Here is a 27129-nt window from a genome sequence, read left to right on the forward strand (position 1 = left end):
TGGCATAATCTTTCCATAACAACACTCCAGAGTCACACACTGCTAATCGACTGGAGATGGCACAAATCCTATTGATCATCCTTATTCCTGCACATATAACATCTTTTGAAATATGGCTAAAACAATTTTTTTCTACCATATTATACCCTTTTCTAATAGTTGCAATAGTTTAAGAATTAACACATAACCTCCTCAAAATCATGCCCATCTTTCAGGATTGTAAAGAATTAAAGTACAGAATTCATTTTCTTCCATTATGAAGAAAGAAATCATCAGGTACAAAACCAACAAAAGTATTATCAGCTTGATGTAAAAGCTTTCTATTGAAAAAAGTAAAATAATAAATAAAAGACAATCGATATACTTCAGGTAGATAATAAAAATTTAATAGCAATATCAGAAAATAAACACACATATTAAAAAATCAAGTATTTAGTTTTGGATATTAGAAATAATATACATAATAAATTCAACATACTGATAGTGCTGCAAGATAAGATTTTATTTTTCAAATTACATATTATGCCAACCAGCCTGCTTTGTACTCAGAGGTTCAAAAACTTTGCTTTTATTACGAAGAACATCTGGACTGTAGACACCTCTAACGAAACCAGGTTATACTTGGCATATTGTGATTGAAGCTGTGTGATCATCATCTTAATGACCTAACTAAATCCTCTCATAACGGAAAGAAGTTCAACAGGCAAATATTTCCCTCCCTAGGATCCTAGTTACCAAAACTGTCACAGTGTCAAAATAAAAATAATTATTTCCTCCTTTTTAACATCTTAGTGTCCTTGAAGCTTATGAATGGAGGAAGTTAAAAACCAAAAGAGCAACTTTAAGCTATATGCTAGGTCAATGTTAAATCCACAGACTAATTTTTCGATATAGTATTCCTGGTTCCGGTCCTTAAAGAGAAATAAAGGCATTAAACCAACTTTTTATATGTCAGGAAATATAATTTTGCTATTCTTTCATAATCAAATCTTTCAATGATTTCTAAGACTGTTTCTACAGCCTGTGTGCTAGTTCAGGAGACACACTTGTAAAAGGACTTGAGAATATAAACTTTAAGGCTAAAAATTTCATCTTCAAAATGTATACATCTAAACAGAGCCCTTGACAAGGTGATTTAATGTAGAACTGCTGGCCAGAATGAAAACAAGTAGTAGACAGAAAAAAGATCACGCTTAAAGACTCCATTGAAAAACCACAGACAGGTCCTTCATGACATAGGTAATTCCTTCAACCTAAAGACATTTGCTGAAACTCAAACTTACCCTATTGCATAAATCTTCAAAATCATTAAGTCAGGTTCTGGGTCAATGTTTCCTATGCTTTGGTTGGATGATTTAATAAAGTATATATTTTACAAGATTTAAGCATGGAATTCAATGCACAAAATAAACTAGATAAAATATTAGAATCTTCACTGAAAAATGGCATGTTTCTCCATCTTTTTCACGCAATAAGCAAGCCCATCTTAAATCTGATTTTTTAAATAAATAATTGCTGTATTTCCCACTGAAGCTTGTTATTCTGATAAGCCAAATTCAAATGCTTTCATATAGTTGAGGATTAAAAAACATTTTGAGGATTATTCATCATTATCTGTAGAAAAAAGAAAAAAATTGACTTCATTTCAAATCAAGCTGTATCTACTTAAAAAAAAAAACATTATTGTTCATGCTAAAGGAAAAGAGCTTTAATGTAGTTTTAAACACACTTTTTAATTATTTTATCACACATTCATTGTAAAATATTCAGACAATATAATGAAGAACAGAATGGGAAGCAAAAATCATCTATAAGCGAAAAGATAACCAATGTTAACTTTATATAAATCCTCCCACAATGCTTTCCTATGCATACACAAATATCTTTTAAAAATTACACTAAAATGCAGTTTTGAAACATAAGTTTTCCACTGAAAACACCCTAGTGAATGGAAAGGTGGATACATAAGTGATAATGTAAGATTAGAAAATGTTAATGTTAGAATCTAGGTGGTGGGTGCATGGGTGATCACTGTAAAGTTCTTTCAAATTTTCAGTATGATAAAAATTTGACAATAAAATGTTAAAGAATAAATCATGGATATATTCTATGTTGACTTCAATGTCTGTACAGTATTCTGTTTAATGGATATGACATAATTAACCATTACTATTTATAGACATTTTTGTTATTTTCAATTTTTTTTAATTCTAAAGATTATAATCAAGTGAATTAAACAGATTGGTTAACTTAATCTTATATGCAAACACTATCTTCCACATTCTAGCAAAAGTGATCTTTCATTAAAATCCAAGGGTCATGTCAAATCATTGCACTGCTTAAAACATTCGTTAGCTCCCTGCTGCCTCAAAATGGAATCCACGCTCCTTAACGTGGATTACAAAGCCCTTCATGATCTGGCCTTTTAAATATTTCTCATCTTAGCAAATTTCATTCCCCACCTTCCTCAACTGCCCCTATAATTTATGCTTTAGGAACACTGAATTGCTTATAGTTCCCCTAATACATTTTGCATCCTTCCATGTATGAGTACTTATTTGCATTAAATTCCCATTCGTCTTTCAGAATCCAACTTTGATGTCCTCTCCCCTAGGAAGACCTATCCTGTCACCATCAGTGTAGTTGGATCATTACTTTACAACTTACATACATTTTATTGCTTCCAAGGTAACACATCACTCTGTACTATAATTTACTTACTTTTCAAATAATCAGGAAAGTAATGAACACACATATCCATAATATGTAGAATTAACAAAAACTAACTTTTGGCCATAGTGGTCTGGATTATTTAAGTAAAAGCATATTACAGATGCAGAGTACCCTTTCTCAATCTTATTGCCTTCTCTTCTTCCCCAAGGGCATTTTCAGTAGTCTGAAATTGATGTGTATTCTTCCCGCTCACGGGTTTTTGCTTTTATTTTTATTACGTACATGGACATCTAAACAAAATTGTTTGGAAACACTACATAAATGGTGTAATATTCTACTTATTCAACTCATCGTGTTTGTGGGGCTTATCCACATTGATAGATGGAATTTAATTCACTCATTTTAGCTGATGTATAAAATTTCATTACATAAACACAGCCCAATATTCCACCTAAAATGAATATGAAGAGAAGGTATGTGTCTCCTTCTTAAGAATCTATAATGGCCAGGCGTAGTGGCTCATGCCTGTAATTCCAGCACTTTGGGAGACCGAGGCAGACAGATCACCTGAGGTCAGGAGTTTGAGACCAGCCTGGCCAACATGGTGAAACCCTGTCTCTACTAAAAATACAAAAATTAGCTGGGTGTGGTGGCACATGCCTGTAATCCCAGGTACTTGGGAGGGTGAGACAGGAGAATTGCTTGAACCTGGTAGGCGGAGGTTGCAGTGAGCCGAGATCATGCCACTGTACTCCAGCCTGACTCCATCTCAAAAAAAAAAAAAAAAAGAACCTATAAACTTGGGCCGCTAATGCTAATACTCAATGTGAGAACATGGTAGCCTCTGCCAGGTTGCCACTGGCCATAGCTGCTATACTCCTTCTCTCCTTGTGGAAGAATTTATTAGGAATACTATCAAATCGCTTACACATTTTATTAGCTCTATTTGACTTCTGACTCTGGATAGTATCTAACTATGGACAAAAAAGCATTAACTTTATCAATGGCTGAAGATATTGATGCTTACCAAACCTGCACCATAACAGTATCAGGAGAGTTAAATAGCTGAGGCTGTCTTTTCAGGACTCATATAATTTCCAGTGAACTAAAACAGAAATGTGTTTTTGACAATCTTCTTTTTAACTTGTACCTTAATGACTTGATGTTACTTTCGGGTGAGCGAGATAAAATTTTGCTTACCCCTTCCCTTCTTTACTCTCCCTTTTCCCCAACACAGAGAATAAAAGTGTGTTAAGTACCATATGCAGATGACATGGCTTTATCATCTCCTAGACGTGGCCTAAAAGATAGCTGTCTGGACAACTATCTGTAAGACAGGTAGGCTGGGTGCGGTGGGTCACACCTGTAATCCTAGCACTTTGGGAGGCTGAGGTGGGAGGACAGCTTCAGGCCAGGAGTTTGAGATCAACATGGCGAAATGCCATCTCTACCAAAAAAATACAAAAATGAGTCAGGCATGGTAGCTCACGCCAGTAGTACCAGTTACTCAGGAGGCTGAAGTGGGAGGACTGCTTGAGCCCAGGAGGAGGAGGTTGCAGTGAGTTGAGATCATGCCACTGCACTCCAACCTGGGTGAAAGAGCAAGGCCCTGTCTCCATAGAAATAAAAAAAAAAAAAAAACCAACAAAAAACTCCCCAAATCAAAAAGAACAGCTATATATGGGCTCTACTGACTTCCAATAAGAAGGACTGCAAAACATTTATTCTGAATCAATGAATATGAAATCAAAATCCAGTCATTTCATTTAACTCTCATGATTAACAATACAAAACAGCAAGTCATCCACATAATTCAGTATCCATTTTATAACCAGTTTCTTTAGTAGCTATAATAGTAAGTTATAATATGTTATGGGCTGTACTAAATTTTTTTCTTAAGCTACACCTGCTGTAATGGTATGTACTAAGAGTTTTAGAAAAGATTGCCAGGGTAGGCATCTTCAATTGCTTTACATTTTTTCTAGGCTGAAGGAATTACTGTCAGGCTTTACGATACAGAACTCTGGGGTTCTCTTTCCCTTTTCATTTGTGTATAGAGAAAATCTGATATTGCTTCCTGAGTGGTGTACTAACCTAGCCTGATTCTTGGTCCTTTGCAGGGGAAATGGCCTTCTGTGTAGGCGTATATCCTTTTGAAGCCGCTCAGTTGTCAAAAGAGGATGTCAATTCTACCTTGTGAATAAGTTGATTGTTACAGTTCTCCACTTAAGGGGCAAGGCAAACTAAAAGCTCTCCAGATACTTGTTGAGCAAAACTGAACCCCAAGCACATTGTTGCTGATTACTTATGAAGAGCTCTATTGAAACAATACTTAAGGAGAACCGCCTGGAGGTGGAATAGTCTGAATATGAATAGAATTGGTTTGATACACTCTACAGAATTACTGAAATGGAATCATCCTCTGGCTTTGTGCCATTAACTTACAGCATGACATATGAGAAACAGCCTCATGAAATCTAAATATTGTAAAAATTACTGAGGATACTTTTCATTCCATTACAGCACTGTTTTGTAAAATGAAGTCCAAGGTCTCAATAAAATAAGAAATCCAGAAGTACCAGAAAATGTTTACCTTTTATATTTTCATTTTGATAAAATTTTTTAATATTTAGAAAAATATATCTGTTTTACAGTAATAATTCACAACTGACAGAAATTTTCTACCACTAAGACTTGAGTTTTTTTTTTTTTTACTGGGGTTTAGAGACCTTTGGATTCCTGTGCCTGAAAAAAATATTTTTTGATCCTTAATGGGATCCACGTTATTCAAGTTTGAGGAACACTGTATGATAGTGCCCTCTTTTTAAAGATCATGGGAAAATTATTCCTTTGGTTTCAATACCAAAAATAGCTGTCCTCTGAGCAACTAAAATGTTTTGTCTCATGAATACTGTGACTCATGTAATTAATTAGGTTTTCTGCTTTGTGAGAAAGACCAGCACCAAATTTGTTTCCTGTTTTTAGAAAATGTGGAAACCTTTTGAACGTGAAGTTTGTATTCTTCATTCCTGGCTTCATGTTATACTGCTTGTGCTCATTTGTCCAATTTGTTGACTTCCCCAAACTTTTTTTAAAACTTAATTTTCTCTCTTACTATATACATATATATATTTAAATGCAATCTTAGACTTTTTTATATGAATATGCAAACATTTTGTATGGAATACAAATACATTTTATAAACATTTTTATTGCTAAAATTAAGCATCAACATTTAAAACCCTCAATTTTAGTCTATGAATTAAACATTTAAAGTAATAAAATTAATGTTTGGGCAAATAATCTAGAAATAAATTCTTGTTCAAAATTTTACATATTGCTTTTTGTGTCTAAAAGTTTTGCCAGGTGCAGTGGCTCACGCCTGTAATCCCAGCACTTTGGGAGGCCAAGGAGGGGTGAATCATTTGAGGTCACGAGTTCGAGGCCAGCCTGGCCAACATGGTGAGACCCCATCTCTACTAAAAATACAAAAATTGGCCAGGCGCGGTAGCACCTGTAGGCCAAGCTACTCAGGAGGCTGAGGCAGGAGAATCACTTGAACCCAGGAGGCAGAGGCTGCAGTGAGCCGAAACTGTGCCACTGTACTCCAGCCTGGACAACAGAGCAAGACTCCATCTCACACACACAAAAAATGTTTAATACTACATCCTTGATAAGAACTATTCTAGGGCCAGGCACAGTGGCTCACATTTGTAATCCCAGCACTTTCAGAGGCTGAGGTGGGTGGATCATCTGAGGTCAGGAGTTCAAGACCAGCCTGGCCAACATGGTGAAACCCTGCCTCTACTAAAAATACAAAAATTAGTCAGGTGTGGTGGCGCACACCTATAATCCCAGCTACTTGGGAAGCTGAGGCAGGAGAATCACTTGAGCCCAGGGGGTGGAGGTTGCAATGAGCCGAGATCACAGCACTGCACTCCAGTCTGGGCAACAAGACTCTGTCTCAAAAAAAACAAAAAAACAAAAAAAATGAATTATTCTAATTTATAATTTTTTATTTTTTATTTTTTTTTGAGACAGGGTCTGGCTCTGTCACCAAGGCTGAGTGCAGTAGCACAATCACAGCTCACTGCAGCTTCAAAGTCCTGGGCTCAAGCAATCCTCCCACCTCAGTCCCCTGAGTAGCTGGGACTACAGGTGCCCACCACCATGCCTAGCTAATTAAAAATTTTTTTGTGTGTAGAGATAGGGTTTCACTATGTTGCCCAGGCTGGTCTCAAACTCCTGGCCTCAAGCCATGCTCCCACTTAAGCCTCCCAAGTAGCTGGAATCACAAGCATGAGCAACAGCACCCGGCTAGAATTATTCTAATTGCTAGAGCTGTCCAAAAATCTCATTCAAAGGTTACTTATAAATTAAATTTAAAATATGGACTTAAAGGACTTAAGTCAGTAAAAGTATGTGACAGATCAGTAAAAGTACATGACAAAGTTAATTTTATTATTGCTTAAAAGTTATATAGTTCCCAAGTAGATTTCACAAAATGGATGTGATGTAAGCTGATTCATATACATGTATCATCTTGTTTTTCTCACATTTACTGAAAATTATACAGACATGTGAAGAAATCTTACCTTCTTGGTAGGCTCCATCTGCCATGACTAAATGAAGAATCTTGGCATAAAGATGCTGATGTTCATTTCCCAAAATATTTTGAACTATTTTTGAACAAATTTCAATATTTTCATCTTCATCTTCATGAATAGCCTATACCAAATTTCCAAATATAAATTAATATTTGAATAACTTTCTCTAATTGTAGACTTCACTTTTTATTTATAGTAAATCTAATGACCAATACAGATTAACAACATTTCTTTAACCTTCAAACATTGCACATTTTAAGTGTTTTAATTGACTTTTCACTTACCTTTATTTTCTCATAAACCTCAAAGAATTTTTCAAAGCCCATTTCCTGCTCCAGATGAAGTCTCAGTTCCTCTAAATGGTTAAAGACACTATCGTATTCACATTCACTAGCAGTTTCACCATCACTGTTATCTAAAAAACAAAATTAAAATAGATATTGATTAAAAAAGACTGAATAAAATAACTCATACCCTAATAGACTAAAACTCTATGACAAATGAATAATGCCATTGAAATAGACTACTTCTACTTTCATTATAAACAGTTTTTGTCATTTTAATATTTGTCCTTTATTTGGTAAAAAAAAAAAATGTATAAATCTATCTAAACAAGAATGTTACTTTTCCTTTATAGATATAAAAAATAAATCAGGTTGGAATCAAAACACTCCTAGAGATGTTACTTCAATGAAAAAAAAAAGTGGAAAAAGCACACCTCCAGGTTTTGCTTTGAAGCAGCTAACACTAACTAGTATTTTCAATAGCTGGTGATAAACGTGGGCCATACCATGGAAAAGCCTGCAGAAGGTAGACAACCTAACACATACATCATTACATTTCAGGAAAGCACCTAGAAAGTATAAATGGCCAATATGTTTTGTCATGTACATGCTCAAGATACTTTGAAAAAAATTACTTAGTCTTTTCACATTAGCTTTTCTTTCTAAATTAATATAATATAGTTATTGAAACAGACACACTTTCTATGCATCTGAGGGGTAATGTTATGAAAGAGAAAGTTTCCAAATTTACGAAAAGAGTTTTTAGTACTTTAAAAACTGCTTTCAGTGTTAACCCTGCTGATTAATATATGCAGAAGCTCTTTCTAAAATATAGAATGCCAAGAAAACAATGTTATTATCTTTATTACTGGAAAAATCAGTCAAGAAATGGAGATTAGAATAAAAATGCTTCAAAAAAGCATTGACATAATAAGAAATAAATAAAAAATTTAATTAAAAAATGGAAAATCACACATTTGTATGAAAAGAAAAAGAATGAAAAAAGGGGAGAGACCCAGAGGCATGCTTCAGTTGTATTTAAAGTTGGAAATGGTTCATAGCAGAGATTAGAAAAATATACTCTACTTGAAATATTTGTAAACTGAAAAAGAAAAAGGTCCAAAACTCTGATCATGCACCTGAGTGCCATTCTTCGTTCAGGGCACTTTCACTGCTGGGATTGTCATCTTCATCTGCCACATCTGTCCCATTTGCAGTTGGCTCCACATCACTGTTCTTTAAGACTGACTCTTCTTCTTCACTGTATTCTTCACCAGGTTGTTCCCTAAGTAACTGTTCCATCGAGGCCTGCAGCTCTTGTAAATCTGTGTCAGTTTCTTCAAACACACTGAAATTTAAAAAGTACAACTAAAAGTTTCAAACATACTGAAATTTACCAAGTTAAACAACTAAAACAATCTGATGCTGAAATTTTACTTCTACTCAATATGTAGCCACTTCTTAAAAAATCCTAATAGTAGATAACAAAAAATCTGGAAAAAACCTACATTGTTTTTCACCAGTAAGTTGAGGATGAATACAACTGATAAATATATCACACAACACATATTCTGGAATATATAAGCCAGAAGATGATTTGTTTAAAATGATCCCAACTTGCCAAAGAGAATCACATAACTATCAATGTTACTCACTGCTTAAATTCTGAAACGATGTTTTGATATTTTAAGAGGCCAGACTATAGAAGTTTTTCTAAAACAAATAATAGTAAATTATTTTCTCTTTTATGGAATTTTGTAATTTTCAAAATATCCATGTGGCTAATAGCTAGACACTATACAAAAGGCTTTCCATATAAATGCCCATTGGACATTTGAACTTTTAGAAATAGAAATACTTAGGAAATTTTATATTCATGTTAACAGGATGACCCAGTGAATAAAATGGTCACCAGAAATCTTATCTTTAGATGCTTATTCTTAAAAATATTCTAAAATACATAATAAATAGATTTTCTGTGTAACTAGCCTATACCAACCGTCATAATTCTTCACTGGAGAATTTTGTTTCCAAAGTATTGGTCAGAATATTAATTCTATTTTCATGGGATTACAGATGCTGGAATGAAATAACTTATACAAATAATACCTTATATTTATATAGAACATTTGTTTTTTAAACAGTTTTATCCTATTACTCAAATTTTATCCACAGAAAATCACTTTAGAGACATGAAAACTATGAACCAAAGTGTTTAAATGACTTGGTCAAGGCCACATAGTCAGTAAATGACAAAGCACTGAAATCTAGGTCTTTGACCACTTCTGTAATATCTGAGAAACATACTCAGAAAAATTTTGTTCCTCTTATGATTTGCTTCTTTCTCCTAACATGGAATGTAAATGGAAAAGTCTGTAGACTAAAGGAGTTAATTGATGTTTTAGATGTCTGAAGACTTCTAAAAGAGATTATGTACTGAAGCCGAGGATTTCATCTATCAGGAAGGCAATGCTTAACAGGACACAAGGGCTAATTAAGGCCTTTCTAAAAGTTTAGATTCAAATCAAATATTTACTGAAGAACTAAAATATAAACACTATTGTGCAAGACTGTCAATATAATTTCCATTAATGGAAAGAGTGAATAATCTTTTTATGTAGAAATATCTTTATTTTGTACTTATACGTACAAACTCCTATAATTTGACTTGTAGGAGCTATAGAAAAGCAAAGCATCTAATTAGAATGAGAAAATAGTGTCTAATCTCTTGAATCATCCCACTAGTAGCATTTAACTTAATACAGTTACAAGACTAATTTAGGCTGGGTGCAGTAGCTCATGCCTGTAATCCCAGCCCTTTGGGAGGCTGAGGCAAGAGGATTGCTTGAGGCCAGGAGTTTGAGACCAGCCTGGGCAACATAGCGAGACCTCGCTAGAAAAAAAATTGCAAAAAACTTAGCTAGGCCTGGTGACACGAGCCTGTGTTCCTAGCTACTAGGGAGTCTGAGGCAGGAGGAATGCTTGAGCCCAGGAGTCCAAGGCTGCTATGAGCTATGATTGTAGCACTGTACTGTAGCCAGGGCGACAGAGTGAGACCCTATCTCCCAAAAAAATTTTATTATAAAAAAAAGATCAAGTAGCATGCACACCTGCTATGTACCATTACTACAATGAGTAAATATTGACCTGTTCATAAAATCATCTAGTGGCTGACCTAGAGGAATTAATGCCCTCTGCAGATGGTATTCAATTGAGGCAGCTAAGCTTGCCACCGTAAGAAAGTATAAGATTAAGGTCTTTTACTAAATGAGCACCAAAAAACTTTAAGGTACTTAAAAAAATCTGGTCTTGAATTCAGTTTTTAGTTGGCTTTCTTATAAAACCTTAACTAAAGTTTAGACCAAAAAAAAAATAATTTTCCAAAGACAAACATCAAGTGAAATATCCCTATAACAATATGAAATAACGTACTTTAAAAACAACTTGGTTTTCAAATTTTTCAATTAATACTAAAGGCTTCTAACTTAAGTTTTAAAATAAAATCCTGTCACCAATTGTTCATTAAAAGAACACAAGCATAACACAAACTTAGCAGCTTAGAAGAAAGAAAAAAATTAAAGAACACAAGCCACAAATAAGCTGTAGTTCATTCAGATAAAAATAAATGATTTCATAAAATTTTTGGGAAAAAAATTTTAGTTAGCAGTTTTGTCAACAACAAAAATCCTGAATGTTGTTATGTTCTCCAATAGGATTAATAAAAACACAATATTTCAGTATTTAATGACCACAGTCAAGTAGAAGAAACAAAAGTAAAAAGGTAACTTTTCTTCTAGATTGTGAGATCATTAGTAAAAATCTACAGAACTCTAGGAAAAATGAAAAAGGCAATCTTTTAAAAATGAAGTTTCACCAGAAACTTACGAAGCAAGGGCAAGGCTTAAAAAAGAACCAAAAACCAGAAAATAAAATGTGCCAGCGGCGTCGATCCTATGTAACTCATTACAGAAGAAAACATTATGAGAGTGATAATAATACTTTTAATCAGATCAAAATACAAGTTCTTTCCAAAGGTAAAAGTAAAAAGCAGAAACAAGTTCAAAGAAATTACAAAATAGATTATAAAAATTCTAATATTTTATAACTTCTTCTCCAGGTGATTTGAACACCCTGTACCTTCTCACCTACTCTAGGAAACTCTGGTTTTATTACCCCCAAAAATATGTAACATTTGTCTGAGGGGGTTGAGAGGGCTGACCAACACTGAACAAGGTAAAGGAAGGCTCCTTTTTTTTTTTATGGAAAAAAATTTTTTTTTAATTATACTTTAAGTTTTAGGGTACATGTGCACAATCTAAGTGGCTATCACTCCTCACAGCTCTCAGAGTATTGCTTGTTAAATTTCCCTCCTAGATTCAGGATTCCCCATGAATCACAAAGAAAGCAATTTTGTGAAAACAATTCAATTATATGCAGAAAACATGTGTGCACTGACACATGTGCACACACACACATGAACAAAACTGGTCTACCTGCTAACTCCCCATTGCCATGGCTTTGAAATCATACATGGCAGGAGGTAGATGTGGAGCTTTCTGGTCATTCTCCTGGGAAATTGTAGAGCACAGTCATGAATTGCTTAACAACAGGAAGCATTCTGAGAAATGCATTGTTATAGCCAATTCCATTGTTGTGCTAACATCATAGAATGTGCTTACACAAACCTAGTCAGTATAGCTAACTACATACCTAGGCTATATAGTAGAGCCTGTTACTCCTGAGCTACAAACCTGTACAGCATATGACTGTACTCAATACTGGAAGCAACTGTAACACAATGCTATCTGTCTATTCTAAATATATCTAAACATAGAAAAGGTACAGTGAAAACATTGTATAAAAGATAAAAAATGGTAAACTTTATAGGGTACTTATCATAGGACATTACTATACACTACTACAGACTTATAAATACAGTATGTGCTCAGGCTACACTACATTTATAAATTTATTTTTCTGCAATAATAAATTAACTTGGCCAGTCCCAGCGGCTCACACCTGTAATCCTAGCTATTTGGGAGAGTGAGGTGGGAAGATTGCTTGAGCCCAGTAGTTGGAGGCTGCAGTGAGCTATCATCATGCCAGTGCACTCCAGCTTATTTATTTTTCATTTTTGAGACAGGGTCTCACTCTGTTGCTCAGGCTGGAGTGCAGTGGCATGATCATGGCTCACTGCCGCCTCAAACTCTTGGGCTCAAGTGATTTTTCCACCTCAGCCTCCTGAGTAGCTGAGACTACCTACAAGGCATGTGGAAACAAACCTGGCTATTTAAAAAATTTTTTTTGGCTAGGCGTGGTAGCTCATGCCTGTAATCCTAGCACTTTGGAAGCCCGAGGTGGGCAGATCGCTTGAGGTCAGGAGTTTGAGACCAGCCTGACCAACATGGTGAAACCCTGTCTCTACCAAAAATACAAAAATTAGCCAGGCGTGGTGGCAAGTAATCTCAGCTACTCAGGAGGCTGAGGAGGAGAATTGCTTGAACTTGGGAGGCAGAGGTTGCAGTGAGCCAAGATCATGCCACTGCACTCCAGACTGGGTGACAGAGCAAGAGTCCATCTCAAAAGAAAAAATAAATTTTTTTTTTTGTAGAGATGGTGTCTCTCTATGTTGCCCAGGCTGGTTTCAAACTACTGGGTTCAAGCATTTCTCCTGCCTTGGCCTCCCAATGTGGTGAGATTGTAGGTGTGAGCCACTGTGTCCAGTCTGCACTCCAGCTAGGTGATAGAGTGAGACCCTGTCTCTTAAAATAGATAAAAATAATATACAGAAGACATAAAAGCAGAGGTTAATGATTAAAAAAAGAGCTAGGTAAGTTATCCCCTATTTTTTACATATAAATTCAGAAACTGTTTTAATGCTGTTTACTAATGACATTATAGCCACTGTGTCCAGACTGCATTCCAGCTAGGTGACAGAGTGAGACCCTGCCTCTTAAAATAAATAAAAATAATATACAGAAGACATAAAAGCAGAGGTTAATGATTTAAAAAAAGAGCTAGGTAAGTTATTCCCTTTTTTTACATATAAATTCAGAAACTCTTTTAATGCTGTTTACTAATGACATTATACTTACATGTCTTCAGAATCAGAAGGTCCTTCTTTAATGTTTTCATCTTCAATTTCATCTATTTCAAGATTGTCTTGACGAACATCTCCTACGGTGGGAACATCCATAAGGGTTCTGAACAGCTTTGAGAGATCTGGAAGTGAACATGTCCTTAACATCTAAAATAAAAATCGACAAATTTCTTATTAGGAGAAAGATAATTAAAACATAAAAATGAGAGAAAACTAGAACTAATCACAATTTTGTTATATATATATATAAATATTTTTAGACGTAGAGGATCCAAAGGTGACTTGCATAAAGCTAGAACCTAATTCTCTTTAATTTCAGCTCAGTCTTTTTTCACAGGAAACTAAACTTGTGAGTTATGTTTGGGTTTTAGCACAGGAATTCCCTGATACCACCTTTGATTGAAAACTGGGAGAAGTGTTTATTTAGGTATAAACATGGAATGGACTTGGAAATCTGTCAGGAATCAGGTAGTGCTAGAAACTACCTGTTTTCTCCTTCTCACTCACGACCCATTTGTTCCACTTTCATGGTGTTTCTGCTGTGTTCCTCTCATCTTCCTATGGTCAACTTGCCCCACACAGTCTTGCCCAAAAGCTGCAGCATGTTAGTCTGAAGTTTGGCTAAGCGCCACCACACATAATTGACGGCCCCTTGTATCACTCAATTGTAGGAACTGCTGATTAGCCACATACTGGTGAAATGAGGGTCCTCAAATCAGTGCAGAGAGAAGCCTATCAGTGCTTCCCTGACCATGGGACTGTGAGTGGAACCTTTCTCACTAGAACAGAAGGCTGGAAGGACAAGCACTTTGATATCAATGCTGAGCATAATTTGTAGGAACAGTGAGAAGAAACTCAGACAACTGAGTTGAGGAAAGAAAAAAAGCACAGTTGAGGTGTTGAAAATGTGAATCCGTACTGGATAAGGGATAATAGAAATAGCCTCTGTCCAACAACCTTTCAACAATTAGAATGTGATAGATAGACAGGGCTATGAAACAACTAACTACATACACAACTCTTGCAGCTGGGTTAACCCTAAAGGAATCTGTGAGATTTGAAACATGACTACTAAGGCACTGATAAGAACTCTTCACCAGATGGGAGCCTGTGAGGAAAACACAATGTTTAGCATATTAATGAAAATTTATATACTTGGCCAATTTTATTGGTACAATCTGTTTTTGAGAACAATGAAAAAGATTTCCATTATTTGAACATAATTTAAATGTTCTCACACTCAAGGGAAAAACTGTTATGAACTACAAGTTGGTAAAAGTACACTGCTTGTTAAATCACTTATTGATGGTACTGGAAGTATTTCTTTTGCTGAATTTCCCACTGTCTGTAGAATTCACACTTTCCTTGTTTATTATTTTAATGGTTTGGACCACGTATATTATAAACTAGCAATATGTACCAGAAATGGTTTCCTTAGGTACCTGCTAATCAATAAACAGCACATATGCATTATATACTTAAATTTGAGGGGACTACATAAAATAATGCAATATTTTTTAGGCTAAGATACATTCTGGCCCTGGTAAAATAATCTCAATTCTAGTTTACTCCTTTTGCTAACCAAAAGAAATTTCAAGTGGTCATGTAATTTGACAACTTACCTCCTGGAACAGGTTTATACCAACCCACTAATCTGACAGCTATCAACCGGATAAGCCCTTCATGTTCACAGTACTCCTTGATAGACTAATAAGTCCCCCCACCTGCTCCCCCATGGCTTTGGAAGCTTTTTTCCCTGTAGATTTATTTATTTTCATTTTTTCCTTTTCATCTTTTAAACAATACAAATGACTTTTTTTATTTCAATAGTTTTTGGGGTAAAGGTGATTTTTGGTTACATGGATACGTTCTTCAGTGGTGATTTCTGATATTGGTGCATGCAACACCCGAGCAGTGTACACTGTACCCAATGTGCAGTCTTTTATCCCTCACCTACCTCTCACCCTTCCCCCCTTGAGTCCCCAAAGTCCATTATATCACTCTTATGCCTTTGTGTCTTCACAGCTTAGTTCCCACTTATCAATGACAACATACGCTATTTGGTTTTCTATTTCTGAGTTACTTCACTTAGAATAATGGCCTCCAGCTCCATCTAAGTTGCTGCAAAAGACATTATTTCATTCCTTTTTATGGCTGAGTAGTCTTCCAAGGTACATATATTCCACATTTTCTTTATTCACTCGTTGGTTGACGGGCAGTTAGGTCGTTTCCATATCTTTGCAATTGCAAATTGTGCTGCTATAAACATGCGTGTGTGTGTGTGTGTGTGTGTGTGTGTGTGTGTCTTTTTCATATAATGACTTCTTTTCCTTTGGGTAGATACCCAGTGGTGGGATTGCTGGATCGAATGGTAGTTCTACCTTTAGCTCTTTAAGGAAACTCCATACTGTGTTCCATAGAGGTTGTACTAATTTACATTCCCACTAGCAGTGTAAAAGTGTTCCCTTTTCATCACATCCAAGCCAACATCTACTGTTTTACTTATTGTGTTTTTTTTTTTTTTTTTTTTTTTTTTTTTTTCAGATGGCGTCTTGCTCTGTCTCCCAGGCTGGAGTGCAGTGGCGCAATCTCGGCTCACTGCAAGCTCCGCCTCCCGGGTTCACGCCATTCTCCTGCCTCAGCCTCCTGAGTAGCTGGGACTACAGGCGCCCGCCACCACGCCCAGCTAATTTTTTGTATTTTTAGTAGAGACAGGGTTTCACTGTGTTAGCCAGGATGATCTCGATCTCCTGACCTCGTGATCCGCCCGTCTCGGCCTCCCAAAGTGCTGGGATTACAGGCGTGAGCCACCGTGCCCGGCCACTTACTGTTTTTGAACTTCTTAATTATGGCCGTTCTTGGCCGGGTGCAGTGGCTCGCTCACACCTGCAATCCCAGCACTTTGGGAGGCCGAGGCAGGCGGATCACTTGAGGTCAGGAGTTTGAGACTAGCCTGGCTAACATGGTGAAACTCTGTCTCTACCAAAAATACAAAAATCTGCCAGGTGTGGTGGCACGTGCCTGTAATCCCAGCTACTTGGAAGGCTGAGGCAGGAGAATTGCTTAAACCTAGGAGGCGGAGGTTGTAGTGAGCCAAGATCACGCCATTAAACTCCAGCCTGGGCGACAGAGCGAGAATTCGTCTCAAAAAAATAAAGAAAAGAGAAGAAAAAATTATGGCCGTTCTTGAAGGTGTAAGGTGGTATCTCATTGTGGCTTTAATATGCATTTCCCTGATGATTAGTGATGTTGAGCAGTTTTTCATATGTTTGTTGGATGTTTATATTCTTTTCAGAAATGTCTATTAATGCCCTTTCCTCACTTTTTGATGGGATTGTTTTTTCTTATTTGTTTGAGTTACTTGTAGATTCTGGATACTAGACTGGTAAGTTTGAAACAGGTTATTCATCTTTGGTCAAGAGAATTTCATAAAAGAACACTTTCAGTTTTATAATTCTGATTCTATTATTTCTATGTTGTTTAAACAATATTCTATAGTTTTAACATCTACAAAAAGAACTCTTTCTGAAAATAACAGCTCATCTATAACACACTGGCTGAGATCTTCATGTATAGTATTTTTTTTTCAAGATTGTTACATGATAATTTACACATCTAGCATTTGGTACCATTATAAGTTCAAACAGAAGTACCAAATTTTAGGGAACCTTAAAATGTTTCCTTCAGTTTTTACTGCTGGTTAGTTCTATTTTTTTCAAAGATGTAGAGAAACATATAACATAGTGAATGAATTCAGATTACTTGCATTAACAGAACTTCAACTAAAAAATTCTACTCACAGTAATTCTAATACACTCTTTGAGCTTCAGTATTTTTCATATAAAGTTAGGAAGTAGTAGTATTCCAGTTACACTACCAAATGGCTTATGATGGGCACATCCGTTTAGCCTCTGTTTACTGCAATTAAATGCTGCTGCTGCTCTCTAAGAATAACCACTGTGAATACCTGCTTACTTCAACCGATACATCAGGCTCAAAATGGATTTAAAACATTAATTTAAAAATTAGGAACACTTCCCAAAGACAAAAATTATGGACATTATCTAATAATGGAATACTTTAACAAATCAAAAGACATCTAAGGTACATGTGCTATTTATGTGAATTATACGTTAATCATTTTTTGCCACTTTGCATTTGCTTTAACAAGAAATTCTCCAGTTTTCATAAAGGAGATCAGTTTTTCATCCCACTCTCTATCCACAGAACACATCTGGTCTCTCTCCATCCCTTATTCACTATCCCCTAAAGTGAAGAAACACGAGCTGATTGAAGGCAAATTTGCAAGAGGGCACTGACAATAAAGTGTGTGTCCTTCCTGTTCTCTTTCTCAGATCTGCCTGCCACAGAGTGTGTGCGTGCGTATCCTGTTTCCCTTCTGTTGCCTTGTGGTGAGCACAAATAGCTCAGGCCTACGCCTGATTTCTAGGGACAAGATAGGTCTCACTCTCAGTCTTCCTGCTACTGGAGCTTGATGGATATAAAGCTCTTATTGTGGGTTAAGAAAGTTTGTTCTTCAGATTCCAAGGACTAGTCATTGGAGGAAAATATTGAGAGGCATGATTTTAGGCCAAACCTAAGCCACATTTTCCAGTAGAGCTTTATCAAAAATAAAACTGATATTATGATCTTTATCTGACTCTATTTTTTTTTTTTTTTAGACCTCAGTGATCATGACTGACTTTTTTTTTTGAGATGGTGTCTTGCTCTTGTTGCCCAGGCTGGAGTGCAATGATGCAATCTTGGCTCACTGCAGCCTCTGCCTCCTGGGTTCAAGAGACTTTCCTGCCTCAGCCTCCCGAGTAGCTGGGATTACAGGCATGTGCCGCCACACCTGGCTAATTTTGTATTTTTAGTAGAGATGGGGTTTCACCATGTTGGCCAGGCTGGTCTTAAACTCCTGACCTCAGGTGATCCACCTGCCTTGGCCTCCCACAGTGCTGGGATTACAGGTGTGAGCCACTGCGCACCGCCATGACTGACTTTTATGTCATTTTAACTGGCTGCAAATGAAGTGGAGTTAGCAGGTAATTCTCTATCTCAACCTACTTCAGATTTCATGGGATTATAAATTAATCAAATCTTGAAAATGTTACTATTTTTAAAAATTCCATTGGAAAAATACATTGATAATTTCCCTTCATAAAATCACAACAAATGCAAAGTTTTGATTTGAATCTTTACAAATCTATGTTGGCCTACAGACCATTCACTGCATTGTGAAGGCATGTATTCCAGCCAGGAGTAACCTCTGAGGAATACCTTCATACCTGACTAGCAGGCTCCAGATAAGGAGGAGAAATGGGGCTCATGTACACAAACTTTCTTTAACAGCCTTGCTTCAATTTTTCCAATTATTTATGATCATGTATTTTATCATTTATATTCTCCAATGAGAATGGCTCCATGAGCAGAGGATTTTTGTCTGTTTTCCTCACTACTGCAACTCTAGCATTTAGAGTGGTACCTGGCACATAGCAGATATTTAATAAATATTTGTTGACTAAATGAATCTGCCTTACAATAGCTTGACTCAGAGTAAGAAGCAGAGGGGTGGGGAACTCCACAAATTCATCCTGTATCCACTTGTGAGGACAACCAAACAGGCTTAACCAGTTTGTACTTTTAAAGAAACAGTTGTTCTTTAGAGAAGAATACAAGACTGTACCACTGGCTTTAAACTGCTTATCACCTGTTCTACCTTTGTTCCTTCTGAAGGTTGAACAGTGTTTCCCTAGACTGATTTCTACTTTTAAAAGCCTCTTTGTAAAAGGCTTTTAATCAAAACCCATCACTGATGAATTCTTCCTAACAGGACAAAGAAAAGGAAAGCTTTATGGCAGAGAATGAACTTTAAACCATGCTTCACCATTATCTTCTACTATTGGACTTCTTTGGCCTATACCTTTATCAAAACAAAGCTAGATTTGGTAAGGTACAAAGCAATCACATGTAAAAAGTCCCTAACTGATCCACAGATAGAATTTACTGGGCATTAACCATGCATTAGATGCTGAGGATATAATGATAATTGAAAATAGATCTAGTCCTTGCCTTATGATACTTTTAGGGAAGAAAAATATCCTGACTCTGGGAATTCTGAACGTAGAAAAGTTATCACCACAAGACCAGGGAACAGTTGTGACAACAGAAAGGAGAAACGCTTATCTACGTTTCATGAGCCATAGGTCTCTGCTGGAATAAGACTGAGAGGAGTGGTGGGGGAAGGGAGGGAGGAAGAGAGAGGGAGAAAGAGAGGGAAAGAGGGAGGCAAGGAGAGAGAGAGGGAGAGAGATTGAGATTGAATGTCTCTTTGATGGAGTTCACTTAATGAACAAATATAAGGACCCAAACTTTTCAGACTGTTCTGATTTGTGGGCTATAAACTCTACCATTCTGTTCATTTAACACCATAGGTGTGTGGTGTTAATTTAGTTTATGTCACTTTTTTTTTAAAGCAACTCTTTACTCCTTCAAACTATAGTTATTAATATTTAAATATTACAGCTAATTTTTTTTTTTTTTTGAGACAGGGTCACGCTCTGTCATCCAGGCTGGAGCGTGATGGCATGAACATGGCTTACTGCAGCCTTGACTTCCTGGGCTCAAGCGATCCTCCCACCTCTGCCTCCGAAGCAGCTGGGACTAGAGGTGGGTGTGTGCCACCATGCCTGGCTAATTTTAAAATGTTTTTGTAGAGGTGGGAGCTCACTATGTTGCTCAGGCTGCTCTCAAACTCCTGGATTCAAGTGATCCTCCTGCCTCGGCCTCCCAAATACACCTAAATTTTATGCCACATTCCTCTACAACAAATTCCAAGGTTTTCCAGGCAAGTTTTCACGTAAGATGGCAATGCAGGAAGCACTTCACCACAGGCAACAGTTATTTTATGAATAAATAAGTGATAAAGTACAAATTTAAATGACCTTTAATCAGTCTTTGTCTCTGTATGAGAAACTAGATCAGTCACTTCATGTCACTAATACATCCTTCAAAATCTATACTGATCCATCATGTACTTCACCTCTCTGCGTTATAATTTCCTCATCTGTAAAATGGAGACAACAGTATTAATGGCCAGGTGCAATGGCTCACGCCTGTAATCCTAGAACTTTGGGAAGCCGAGGTGGGCAGATTGCTTGAGGTCAGGAGTTCAAGACGAGCCTGACCTGTATGGTGAAACTCCATCTCCACTAAAAATACAAAAATTAGCTGGGCATGGTGATGGGTGCCTGTAATCCCAGCTACTCGGGAGGCTGAGGCAGGAGAATCACCTGAACCCAGAGGGCGGAGGTTGCAGTGAGCCCACATTGTGCCACTGCACTCCAGCCTGGGTGACAGAGCGAGACTCAGTCTGAACAAAACAGTATTTGTCACATAGGGTCATTGTGAGAAGTAATTATATGTCAAGCAGCTAGAACAGTATATAGCATACTACTCATACTATTAGCCAGCTACTATTACACTAATAATTAGTATACTTTTATTAGATAGTAGTTCATAGCTACTTCCCAAGATAAAAAATATTAATAATTATGAACAATGCAAGGCTGTTTTCTGATCTTGAATCTGTTTGCTTAAATTTTAATGAGTTAGTCATACATCCTAGTAACAACAGAAAGGTCAGTATAATCTGTATTACTCTGATAATATGGTCTTAAATTTGGTACTTCTTTTTTATTACCACCAAGAAGTAAACCTCATATTAGTAGTCTCTTTCCAAAATTTTATTGTTTGTTATCCAATAGCCCTATATAGAAAATTAACTTAATATTTATAAATGTATTTGACAAAGTGTTCATAATTGTAGTTCATCAGAAAGGCACAGTACTCAAAATTAGACATTCCTTTGAAGCATTATTAATATTTTTAGCGATCAAGGAGGGCTGACATGTAACATACTTTAAACACTTTCCATGCTGCAATTAGGTCAACTGTGATCTGTGGCAGTATTTCTCAAGTGGGGAATGTGGACCACCAGCAGCAGAATTACTTATGGTGTGTGCCAAAAATGCATATTTCTGACCTCTGCTCCAGATATATTAAAACAAATACCTTCAGCTGTGAGGTGTAAGAATCTGTATTTTAGACAAACATTCTTCATAGTACCCACATTAAAATTCTAGAGTTAAGGCTGTATGGTTTAAAACAAACTGATCATTAATCAATGGTGAATGAACAAAATGGTGAATGAACACAAAAGTTTTCATGAAGAAGTTCTAGTTTTGACTAAAAACTGCTCTGTAACCTACTTTAACAAAAATAGCTGGCCACCTAACCAAACTAGAGTCTGAGTTATAGTCATTTCCCATTATAGGTTATCAGTCGTATCACCGCCTCATTGGATTTCAAAGTTATCAACCAACAACATAGAGCACTGCATGGCATGCCTTTGCAGTGCTATCCACTGAACAATCTATTAAAAGCTATACTGCAAAATGTGACTCTTTCAAAGACAAACAGCTAATTCATTTGGTAATCTAGAATCTGTCCTTATGTAAACAAAAGCATGAGAAAACAACAATTTTAGACTATTTAATTTTGACCTTTCACAAACTAACCTTCAGTGATCTCCAAGTGTGATATCTCATTTTAGCAAGTCACTTTATAACTACCTTATAAAATCATCTATTGTATTTACAGTAGAAATAGTACTGAAGTTATCACAGGTTACAGAATTTATTGGCTGTTATAGAAAACTCCAGTAGAGAAATTCCTTACAGAGGGAAGAAGCAAGGAAAGCATTTATTCCCCTGAACAATTTATATATTTCTCTCCTCTGGGGAATATGGCATAGTTTATAATTCTCTTTTCATTTTTACTATTATTTAAACAAATCTTATACTCAATATTAATAACTGTATAATAGTCGCTAATGGCTTGCTGATTTGTAATGCATATTCTCTAGTACAATCTATATATTTGGATGTGATCAATTCTTCTGGTCTGAAGCAGGGTATAAACAAATACGTAGTATAAAAGGAAGGGCAGTCTTATGGAATAACCGTGCTTATTCCAGGTCATCACTTATAGCCCTGCTGATGAATGGTGGCAATCAAAGCATTACTCTGATTGCCAGTCTTACAGTGATCAACTCGGCCACTAACTACTATCTGTATGATTGCTTAAACATGTAATTCAGTTTACTGTCATTACATCTTAGTTTCTGCAAAAAGAGCCCTTTAAAGTACATTAAAGGAATGCCTTAGTATCATGATCCAGAGCATATTCCCAGAATTCTAGGGCTCTAAAGACGTGGCTAAGGAACTGCTTGTGAGGTGGAAGGCGGGGTAGGGGCAAGAGGACAAGGGAGGACTTGGGCCACAAGAACAGCTCCACTTTTAACTCTTTAAGACATTGTATTCCTTTATTCAGAAAAAAGAGAGACTTCTTCTAGAAACCGGGGAAAAGATCCCACAAATTCGAAAACTAAGGACATCTGCTTAAGGACAAGAATGACTGGAATCTTACCTCCTTCACATCTGAGTTACTAAGAACTAGTTGTAATGCCTCAAACACACAGTGTTATCTCATGTTCATGACAGTTAATTTTGCTTTAAATGTTCTCATGTCTCATCCACCATGTGAACTTTTTCAGAAATCTTTCTTTGTTCTAGGACAGACTTAATCATTTCCTCTTTAGTGGTCCCACTATCCCACATTCATCTCTCCATTACAGGAATTATCATAATGCATTACAAGTGTTTTCACTTATTTGTTCCTTCTCAGTGTGGTAGATAAGATTTACAACAACATCCTCAAGGTAAATACAAAAGTCTCCTAGAGAATTTCTTATACTACTCACTGAAGTAAACTGAGAGCATAAAGATATATTAATGTACATCTTATTTAAGATAGATCTTTGGTGTACTGGTTAACAATCCTCACATTAGGTATCACAGATACATAAATGTCTAGATGTTATCAGAGGTACTCAAAGATTAAGATTAAGCACATGTAGCTGGGCATGGTGGCTCACGCCTGTAATTCTAGCACTTTTGAGAGGTCAATGTGGGAGGATTGCTTGAGCCCAGGAGTTCCAGACCAGTCTGGGCAACATACCAAGACCTTGTCTCTACAAAAAATTTAAAAATTAGGCAGGCATGATGAAGCATGCCTGTAGTCCCAGCTATTCAGGAGGCTGAGGTGGGAGGATTGCTTGAGTCCAGGAGGTTGAGGCTGCAGTGAGCCGTGATTGCACGACTGCACTCCATTCTGGGAGACAAAGCAAGACCCTGTCTTTAATATTAAAAAAAGATTAAGTGCATTCACGAATATACTTTAAATAAAATCACTGTAGCCGGGTGCGGTGGCTCACGCTTGTAATCCCAGCACTTTGGGAGGCCGAGGCGGGCGGATCACGAGGTCAGGAGATCGAGACCACGGTGAAACCCCATCTCTACTAAAAATACAAAAAATTAGCCGGGCGTGGTGGCAGGCGCCTGTAGTCCCAGCTACTCAGAGAGGCTGAGGCAGGAGAATGGCGTGAACCCGGGAGGCGGAGCTTGCAGTGAGCAGAGATTGCGCCACTGCACTCCAGCCTAGGCAACAGAGCGAGACTCCGTCTCAAAAAAACAAAAACAAAAACAAAAACAAAAAAAACAAAACCAAAAATAATAAAATCACTATAATAAGTGAAGCTGAAAAGCTAACAACTACTATATTAGAGTTTCCTGTATGTGCTATAGTAGCATGTCCTATAACTGTAATTTTCCAACCTGATGGCCAAGATGATGATGTCTGACATTACTTGGGATGGCAATTACTAGAAATGGAAATGAAGCCAAGGCCCTACTTGAAAGACTATAATGAGTCACAGTTTAAAAGAACAAAGAGAAGCTCATTTCAGGCCAGGGTAACAGCAAGTGCAAACTCTACCGCAGGAAAGGGAGTGGTGTATCAAGGGACAATGTTAGAATGAGCTAGAGAAAAATGTTTTGGGGTCAGACAGAGAGGCAGTCAATGCCACATGAAACCTTGTAGACCATGGTAAAGAGTCTGAACGTTATTTAAGCAGCAGAAAGCCACTGAAGTCTTAAGCATGGCTGTGATTTGACATAATTTATAATATTAAAAAAGACTTCTGGTTTCTATTTGGACAATGGATTTCACATAGGCAGCCACAGAATTAGGAAGAGAAGTTAGGAAACAATTGGTTGATATGACTAGTAAGATTGATGAAATAGATGAATAATCTGTAGGAAAGAATTAGAGTAATAAAGTTGAGTATCATCAGCATATAAATTATATTTAAAGTCTTGGGGTCAGATTACTTGGGAAGCAAATGCAAATAGAGGAGGCCCAGGATATAGCCTTGAAATATCACATTTATCTTCTGGAGACTTCCAGCTCTGGCCATGAGAGAGCAATAATGGCCAGACTTAACTCCCACAGGAAACAACTAGAAAACTGGACAAAATACATGACATTGTGTTTAGATATTAAACAATAAGCAGCACAAGACTGTGATCCCTGTGAGAAGGGAAATGAATGAAGTAAACCCTACCACTAAACTGGCTTTCTGCCTGGAGAAAATATCTGGACTTTGGGTGCAGCCTTGCTAGACTGATGAGACAAAGATCAAAGTCCAGGGAGGTAGAACTAGAAAAGAGAGATTCATTAAAGTAAAACAAAAAAAACTTCAAAACTTTGCAAGGTAGTTTTCTTGAGTCTTTGATGAGCACAGGCCATGAATATGTAGAATGAAACTTCACAAAGCTAGGCCAAAACAACTGGGGAGTTGTAGGCTGAACAATGCTCAGAGCTCATGCAGGTAGGAGATGATCAAACTGACTGGGAAAGAGGTGTTTCCTCAAAATCACCTGTGATGTACAGTGGAGGCCCTAGAGGGTCATGCCTTGGAAATAAGTTGAACTAGCTGTAGAATGAAGACAACTTTATATTGTCCTAGCAAAGCTTAAAAACAAAGTTTAAAAGTATAAAACAGATCCACAAGTAACTTGACTCACTTAAACCCAACACTCTTTACAGGAAGACAGTAATAACAAAAAAATCGGAGACCTAGGAATATAATATTCACAAGGTCCACCTTCAAATAAAGAATTATAAAATACATCCAGAAGTAGGACAATATGATCCATAACCAGTAGAAAAATAAGTCAACAGAAAAAGATACAGAGATGATGGAATTCGCAGATAAGTATATTAAGCCAGCTATTTTAATGGAGTATTAAAGGATAAACATAAACATAATGTGGGGAGAAATGAAAGACACAAAAAACAACTTCTAAAGATAAAACATACAATATCGAAATAAAAGTTTCACTGAGTGGGATTAATATAGTATATTATCGCAGAAAAAAGATAAGTAAACGTGAATAGATACTAATACAATTTATCCACAATGAAGTACAGAGAGAAAAAAAGACTGAAAACAAAATGAACATAATCTTAGTGACCCATGGAATGGTATCAAAGAGTCTAACATATATGTAACTGGAGTCACAGAAAAGGTAGTAGAGAGAGAGAAAAAAAAATTTAATTGAAATAATAGCCAAAACTTTTCCAAATTTAATGAAAAGTATAAACCTAAGGGTCCAAGAAGATCAATGAACCCCAAAGCAGGATAAACACACACACATTACAGACACCATATACAGCATTGGTCCCATAAGATTATAATAGAGCTGAAAAATTCCTCTTACCACCTAATGGCATTGTAGTGTCATAGTGTAATGAATTACTCACGTGTTTGTGGTGATGCTGATGTAAACAAACCTACCACACTGCTAGTCCTATAAAACCTTACTCCAAAAACCTTACTCCCCAAAACCCTTACCAAAGCACTTAATAATCAAAATGCTAGAAACCAGTGATAAAAAGGAAACTGTAAAAGAAGCCAGAGAAAAAGATACTCTATATACATGAAGATAAGAAAGCTCACATATTTCTTAGAAACAATGCAACCCAGAAGACAATATAATTCTATATCTAGTGAAAATATCCACTCAAAATGAAGGTGAAATAAAAACACTTTCATACAAACAAAATCTGAAAAAAAAAAAATCATCAACAGGGCTGTGTAAGAAGTGTTAATGGAAGTTCTTAAAGTGGAAGAAAAAGAATACCAGATAGAAACTTGAATTCTGCACAAAGGAACAAAAAATGTTAGAAATAGTAAACGTGTAAATATAAAATGCTTTCTTAATTTCTGATTTCTGTAAAAGATAAATGAATGTTTAAGCAAAAATAATAAAAATGTATTGTGGAATTTATAACATGTGGTAGAAAAATACCCGACAACAATACCACGAAGAACAGGCAGGACGGGAATGGAAGTACAGTCATGCTTTGCTTAACAAAGATACATTACGAGAAAAGTGTTGTTAGGCAATTTTGTCATTGTGTGAACATCATAGAGTGTAATTACACAAACCTAGAGGTATTAGCCTACTACATATCTAGGATATGAGGGACAGCCTAT

At 36.5% G+C, this 27129-nt stretch overlaps 1 protein-coding gene across 39 annotated transcripts in view; it reads right to left on the reverse strand.

Annotated features, from left to right (window-relative positions):
- Nucleotides 1-364: 364 nt before the first annotated feature.
- NEK1 (NIMA related kinase 1) overlaps nt 365-27129 on the reverse strand; it is a 225714-nt gene continuing 198949 nt past the window's right edge. For 22 of the 39 annotated variants that reach the window (XM_055276379.2, XM_055276382.2, XM_055276377.2 and 19 more), the window contains 5 exons: nt 13660-13811; nt 8704-8912; nt 7565-7695; nt 7269-7401; nt 365-1614 (listed from right to left, as the gene is read on the reverse strand). In XM_055276379.2, the coding sequence (XP_055132354.1) occupies nt 1601-1614; nt 7269-7401; nt 7565-7695; nt 8704-8912; nt 13660-13811 (639 nt within the window). In that variant the 3' untranslated portion in view covers nt 365-1600. Of the gene's footprint in view, nt 1615-1689; nt 4121-7115; nt 7402-7564; nt 7696-8703; nt 8913-13659; nt 13812-27129 lie in introns of those variants that run through there. The other 17 variants (XM_063638371.1, XM_063638387.1, XM_063638374.1 and 14 more) reach the window with 2 other exon arrangements.

The sequence above is a fragment of the Symphalangus syndactylus genome, chromosome 4 (assembly GCF_028878055.3).
Source record: "Symphalangus syndactylus isolate Jambi chromosome 4, NHGRI_mSymSyn1-v2.1_pri, whole genome shotgun sequence".
Lineage (NCBI taxonomy): Eukaryota > Metazoa > Chordata > Mammalia > Primates > Hylobatidae > Symphalangus > Symphalangus syndactylus.